Source organism: Melanotaenia boesemani, chromosome 2, assembly GCF_017639745.1.
Source record: "Melanotaenia boesemani isolate fMelBoe1 chromosome 2, fMelBoe1.pri, whole genome shotgun sequence".
NCBI lineage: Eukaryota > Metazoa > Chordata > Actinopteri > Atheriniformes > Melanotaeniidae > Melanotaenia > Melanotaenia boesemani.
This window is the reverse complement of record NC_055683.1, coordinates 1,470,872-1,478,258: the sequence shown is the minus strand read 5'-3', so window position 1 is coordinate 1,478,258 and position 7,387 is coordinate 1,470,872. Positions and strand designations below refer to the sequence as shown.

The 7,387-nt window shown below is 41.3% G+C and overlaps 1 protein-coding gene across 1 annotated transcript; it reads right to left on the bottom strand.

The window, feature by feature from the left end:
* Nucleotides 1-6,695, bottom strand: LOC121650187 (secreted acidic protein 1A). Its single transcript, XM_042001563.1, has 6 exons — nucleotides 5,758-6,695; nucleotides 1,748-1,827; nucleotides 1,587-1,655; nucleotides 797-848; nucleotides 373-409; nucleotides 1-289 (listed from the first exon to the last, which is right to left on the bottom strand). The coding sequence occupies exons 1-6, from the start codon at nucleotides 6,302-6,304 to the stop codon at nucleotides 247-249; spliced, it is 828 nt and encodes a 275-aa protein (XP_041857497.1). The 5' UTR covers nucleotides 6,305-6,695; the 3' UTR covers nucleotides 1-246.
* Between the last annotated feature and the right edge of the window lie 692 nt (nucleotides 6,696-7,387).

The window sequence follows — 7,387 nt, the reverse complement described above, 5'->3', positions numbered from 1 at the left end:
TGAAAATGAAACCCTTCTTTATTCAGCATAATCCAATAAAACTTTATGATATTTTCCTTTTCAGTAAAACTTGTCAGATAACAGCAGTAGACAAATATATTAAGGCTTCTCTTAACAGTTTCCATTCACTCATCGTGGAGCAAATGTTTAAGGCTTCCACATGGGAAATGACAAAGACTTGAGGAAAATCAGAAGTGAAGGTGAAACATATTCATTTGGCCACATGGTGGCGACATTTGGTTTGGTTCAGTTGTCGTCATCATCATCATCAAAGACGTCAGCCACAGTTCTGTGGATGAAGAGACGAAGAGTTTATAGACTGTAGTTAATGAATGATTTAACAGAACTCAGATGGCTGGAAATAAGACTTACTTGTAGATTGATCCGGTAACTTCATCAACAAACCCTCCTGGAGGAAAAAACAAAGTCAGACTAAAGCCAAAGAACAAAACCATAAACCAGTGCAACCCAGTCCTGTCTCCCTAGCCGTAGTGATGCCGCAGCATCATCTTTCCTTTGGGAGAACATTCAGCTCTTTTAGTGACCGTCTTGTTATGCCTCAGTGTTCTTCTGAACGCTTCCTGTAGCTATCAGATCTTTAATGAACACTTGTAGTTTTTACTATTATTATTATTATTATTATCATTAATATTATTATTATTATTATTATTATTATTATTATTATTATTATTATTATTATTATTATTATTATTATTATTATGTCTTTAGTATATATCTTATCTTATCTTATTTTATCTTAACAAACAGAAACATATCGATCTCCCTGATCACTCACCAGGCTTGCACACGGTTTCACAAACAGGACACATGTGGCAGAACGTGCACATCTGGAAGGAAAACAGACAAAATAAATGACATATTTACTGTTTGGTGGTTTGGTTTCCCTGACACAGTCCAGATATACCAGAGATCCTCTGCCTCTGTCAGCTGATGGTTCCAAATACCAGGAACTGGTCCAGAACCCTGACCAGAAGCTGGCCCGAAGCCGCGGACAGTTCCAGATAACAGGAACTGGTTCGAAAGCCGGCCCGAAGCAGTGGATGGTTTCAGATACCAGGAACTGGTCTAGAAGCAAGCACAAAGCTGCAGATGGTTCCAGATACCAGGAACCGGTTCGAAAGCCGGCTCGAAGCGGTGGAAGGTTCCAGATACCAGGAACTGGTCTGGAAGCAGGCACAAAGCTGCAGATGGTTCCAGATATTGGGAACCAGCCCAGAGGCCGGCCTGAAGCAGTGGGTGGTTCAATATATTAAGAACCGGTCCAGGGATGAAATCTTTCTTGAAGAACGTAGAAGGACCTATGACGTCAGATCATCTCTAGAAGGAATCTAGAGCTGAACTCGTATCTAAACTCTGGTAAAAACTCAGACATCTTCTCACATATTCCTGAATATCATCAGTGATTGTGGTCTGTCTGACTTCCAGTCTGCTTGCTGGATGTTTGTAGAAACTCTGATCAAAACCAGCCGTTACAGGTGCAATTTTCATGGTGATCTACCACCACTGGTGGAAAAATTTGGTTTGGAACCAAAATTTCACCCGAGTGAAAGTGAGGATTTTCTTACCTTGCAGTCATCACAGTGTTCGGACTTGTCTCCTTCTTCACATGGACATTTATCGCAGCTGTCGCAGTGCTGGAAGAAAACGTGAGAAAAGATCCAGAGTGAAGAAATCTTGAACATGCTGCATTTACTGACCAACATTTATTATCAGGCTTCTGACATACCTCACAGAATTCACAGAATGAGCACAGAGAGCCTTTGTGGTAAGCATCATCATCATCATCGTCGTCGTCGTCATCATCATCTGCACATAGTATAAATAAATACATGACACACAAATACCTTTTCCATCTCCTGCTAATGCTGAGATAATGTGGAAGTATTTTTACCAAACACATACATTTTCTGGAGATTTTGGTTTAATTACACCTTAATTAGGTTGTGCTGGTGTGTTTCTTTTTGTGTGTTTTTATTTCTGATGAAGAAGTCAGAAAACACAGATAAGTTTTCATTGTGAGCTGTTGTCTCAATAGGATGGAACTTAAATAGAACAGATTTCAGGTTTTATTGAAACTGATCAGTAAAGACCTGAGCCAATGAGGCAAATGTAGTTCTCAAGCTAATGTAGGTAAGTTTATATGACTGTGTGTGCTAGGGGTGACTTTCAACACAGAAACACGTATTAGAATCGCTTAAGGTAAAAAATAGTGGCCAGAAAATTCCAAGTTTTTACCTTTAAAATCATCAATTGGCACTTTGACAAAATGTAAATAAATAAATAAATAAATAAATAATATTCCATTTGTTGCTGCAATATGTTGTAGAATTGTTGTAGTGCAGAAAGTGTCCACCAGGGGGCAGAAGATTGCGCACAACAGGGTTTTAAGTTAATTTAAGTGATGCAATAGGTCTCAGAAACTGTATGTACCTTAACCTTAGATATTAACAGGTTAACAAGATGATTTAACAATTGAAAAAAAAATCCTCTATTTTTTCTGAATTTACGAGGTCTACCATGATGAGGAGGAGGTATCTGCAGTACCAGAGGCTGCAGCATCTGAACCGTAGAGTCACAGCGGCTATGTCACTGCGTTTATTACGATTCCAAATGACAAAGATGTTTCCTTTGAGAGAAAAACAACCCTGTCAATGACAAAACTTCCCTCTGCAGAGCTGAGTTGTAGGTCTACGGTAAAAAGGGTCGTCCTGTAAGACGCTAAATGACTTTCATTAGGTGTTTGCTCTGTTTTTTACCTGCAGGTGTTAACATGGTCGGATGTATGTTGTTTATTCAGAAAGACAGAGAACAGTTTTCTTTCTTTTATTTTTAACTTTCTCATAAATTCAGAAAGACAAAAATAGATTTTTTTCTAATTTATTATTTCTTTATTTGCTCTTTTTTGTTAAAATAACCTTATTAAAGTTTCATTACGTAACTTTCCGACCTTAAAACGCTGCGTTCTGGACATGTTTGATGACACAGTGACATCTATTTCTTGAACGGTGCTGTCCAGCAGCGTCCTGAGGCTGAGAAACGGAACTTTACAACCTTTTCATCCAGGACCCCGTGTGACGTTGAAGCTTCACTTCACACGCTAGCATCATGCTAGCAACATGCTAGCAACATGCTAGCAAGCAGATATCAACACACCAGCAGTTCTGAATGCGCAACGTGGCTGATAAAGAAAGAAACTAAAGACATTATGAAGAGAGGAAAAGAAAGAGAGAAAGAGACATGAGAGTCGAGGTGAAACCGACTTTTACTGTCTGCAGGGGTCTCAGAGTAGAGGCAGGATGAAGACTATGCTGGATCAGTTCTGTAGCGTGTCTTTAATTCAGAAAAAGAGAGAGTAATTTAAAAATATAGCTTATACATTTCAAAAGATAAAATAAACAAAATAAAATAAATATTTTTAAATGATCTTTTTAATTCAGAAAAACAGATCAAACTTTTCAAGTAATTGTAAAACTCCTAAACCACAGAAGAATGCCGATAAATCAGCTGCTTGGTAAAAACTGTAAACTGTGTTTATTTACCTGATTTTTATTTCATTAAAGCTTTTTTTAAGCAGGAGTAGCTACTGTGTGATTTTCAGCATCGGTGTCATCATATAAGTTCCAGTTACAGAAACGTTTGTTGTAAATCTACTGAATTTGATGTATGGTCAGTTTAAATTCATGTTTAGGGTCAACTGAAAAATAATGGTAAATGTATTCAAAATATATTTCATATTAAGTAAACGTAGGAAAACAACTGTTACTACTCCAGCAATATTTAACATGACAGCTTGTTGGTGGTAAAATGAGTTAAATATTTAAATAAAAGGATATTATTATACTAAGTCCAAGTGTAATAATTGTGGTTGAGGATTTAAATAATGCATTTAATCCTCGTAAAATCTGTGTATGATCAACATTATGAATACAGCAAGGAGCAAAAACATTTACAACTTTGACACAAGGAGATATAAAGGCCATTTTAGATTAAATACAGTAATAATGTTTGTATTTTTAGAGGATGAATGAACCGTTTAGTGTTCATCCACAGAAACTGAGCTTTATCTGGCAAAAGGACGTTTTATCATGTAAACGATGAAGCTGGGGATCAAACCAGCGATTTTCTGGCTGAAAATGTGCATTCAGTCGTCTGAGCTGCAGAATAATCCCCCAAAAACCTGCTTGAAGAACCAAGTTCTCCTTTTATTTTAATCGAAGTCATATTACATTTGTAATCCCCAACATCTGCACGGTGCCTCTGGAACCAGCGTATTTACAGCAGGTTGGACAGATACTCACTGAGACAAGCGGCAAACATCTGCAGGTCTGGTCCTCATGCAGGAAACATGACGACATTTACACACATCTCAGAGAAATCATGCTCTCCATGCACCTTTACAGCTCTACAGATTTACATTTCATCAGTTTAGGATTATTTTTTTATTTAATGAATGAACAGCAGGGTTAAAGATTTTCAACAAGATTGTTCACAAATCACAGTTTGTTCTTCTGGACAACAAGAGAAAAAGCAGACAACCTTTTCATCTCTTCACAATTTTGTTTTCCAAAGAGATGTTTCTCTCTTTTCCCAAACACTCTTTCCTGACGCTCGGAAAAATGAATCAGTAACATTTCCAAACAGGCGAGTTGTTTCACATAAATCTGACATTTACAAAGAAGATAAATATCTCCATCAGGCTGAATCAGTGAGGAGGGAGGGGCCTGAAACAAGTTACTCAACCTCAAATATTCAGACATTTTCCTCTAATCAATCAGAACATCAGCTTTCTGGTAAATCGGTGGTGTGATAATAAAGTTTTACAGAAACAAACAGCAGACTTGGTGGTTACAGAGCTCCTCAACAGTCAGCTGCATGAATGCTCCACAGAGAAAGAAAGAGATGGAGAGATATGGAGAAAGAGAGAAACTTTAAATTTGATGGTAAGTTAATGAGTTTCGGTGGTGGCCCTCCTACACCCCTTATTCCCCCTCTGTCTGTTCCTTTAACACACCCCCCATCCACAAATCTCCCTCCCAATATCACTGTCTCTCTTTCTTTCTCTGCAGGTTCACATAAAAACACAAATGAATGTCATTTTAATCCAAAAACAAATGAGAAAGGAAGATCCATTTTTTTCCAAACAAAACACAAATCAAAAAGATCTCTAATGACCCCCAAAGACTGACGTCCAAGTCGGGCTTGGCTCATGTGAAATTGGGTTTTTGGTTCTTTCTCTCTCTCTCTCAAATCAATGCTTCTGCAGTCCCCAAGTTCATATCTAGTGCACTGTACGAAGGACTTCAGACAGTTGGACTTCAGATGGGCCAGTTCAATTTCCCCAGAGTGCTCATAACTCTAGTTAAGCAGGAAAAGAACAGAGTGTCAGAGACAGCAAGGGACATGGACAGCTGGAAAGGGGTGGAGGAGGGACTGGGCTTACCAATGAGCTCAGACACACGAGATAGGACAGAGATGCTGAGGTTGTAGGAATGCTAATGAGAGGAGGGTGGCTAGTGGTGAGCTTAGCTCCTCCCCTTTTACACACTGTCCTGCTTTGTGTATGTAGGCACCTGAACAGCTGAACATCAGCCATCACTGACCATCAAACGTTCCAGCTTGGTCCTTTTTCTCTTTTAAAATGTTGTTTTTAAACAGTGAAAAATGTTTTTCTATCAGCGATGGCTGATGTTAGACCTGCTGCTCAGGAGACAGGAAGTCACATCTAAACCCACTGACCTTCATGATCATCATCGTCATCATCGTCATCATCATCGTCATCGTCGTCATCATCGTCATCATCATCGTCATCATCGTCGTCATCATCGTCGTCATCATCATCGTCATCATCATCGTCGTCATCATCGTCATCATCATCATCGTCATCATCATCATCGTCATCATCATCATCGTCGTCGTCGTCGTCATCATCGTCGTCGTCGTCATCGTCGTCATCGTCGTCATCATCATCGTCGTCATCGTCGTCGTCGTCATCGTCATCGTCGTCGTCGTCGTCGTCATCATCGTCATCATCATCATCATCATCATCGTCATCATCATCATCGTCATCATCATCGTCGTCGCCGTCGTCGTCGTCGTCGTCGTCGTCGTCGTCGTCGTCGTCGTCGTCGTCGTCATCGTCGTCGTCGTCGTCGTCGTCAGCCATCAGGCCCTCCTCCGAGCGGAGTGGCAGGTCCTGGGCCTTGGCGCTGGGAGCCAGCGGGGTGTGGAAGGAGCAGAGCAGCGCCAGCAGCAGCGCCAGGATCAAACTTCTCAACGAAGCCATGTTTGCAGCTGAGACGGAGTCAACTAACGAGGAAGGAACCTGGAATCACTGCAGGAGTCCAGCACTGCAGCTTCTTTAGACCTAATGTCCCCAAACGGACCCGAGCCCAGCGAACGCGCCCTCTAACGTAGTGGCCAGACACGCTATCAGCATCCAACAGGCACAAACAATATTCCAAGAGGTCTAGATACTCGCTCCCACGTCCTGAAAAGTCCTGGGAAAAAAAGAGAAGAAGTTATCCTCCAGAAGCAGGCGTCTTGGCATTGATTGTGGGCCACTCAGGGGCAGGATGTCTTATCGTCCACCAGTGTGATCAGTTAAGACTGCAGTGATGAGTTGAGAGGGGAGCTGGTAGTAGCTGGTCAATGCTGATGGCACAGAGACGACTAATGTGAGGGCGACAGAAAAAGAGCGAGACCGACCTTTGGGGTAAGCTGAGAAGAGGAGGGGGGGCAGTCACGTTGATTGACAGGACCAGATGCTGGTGGGCTGGCCTGGGCTATCCATAAGTTAGGTTCGCAGGAGTGAAGGGGAATGACTGGAGGTGGCTTAAGGTATAAGTGGGGCATACTTGCTTTTCCATCATCATCAGATGTTTCAGTTTTTCTTTGGAGAGCCTCACTGGGGGAGTAGGTTCAGGCAAAGATGACCAAAATGTGAGGGATGGAGGATTTTTATATCTTCCTATAGGTGATATGTGGCCTTATGTGACCATATGTGACCCATGTTAGAAGAAGTGATGATGACAGATGAGTTGCCATGCTGTGGCCAGACCTCCATGACATTATTAACTATTACAGGTCATCTTTGACCTTTCTACCTTTCTACTAGGGGTCACTGTTACTGTTAAGCCAGCTCTGGATTTCTGTGGAGATACGTGATTGTATGAAAGTGAAGGTGAATAACGACGGAGTCACACATCAGTGCAGAGCTCTACAGGAGAAATGGTGGTCTGGTGGCCCCCTTTTCTATCTGCACAGAGGTCCGGATCCAGCTGAAACCCTGCAGCCACAGACCGAACATGTTCTGTGATCTAATGGGAGGGTTGCCATCAACACATCCATGTTCCTGGGGATAAATCCC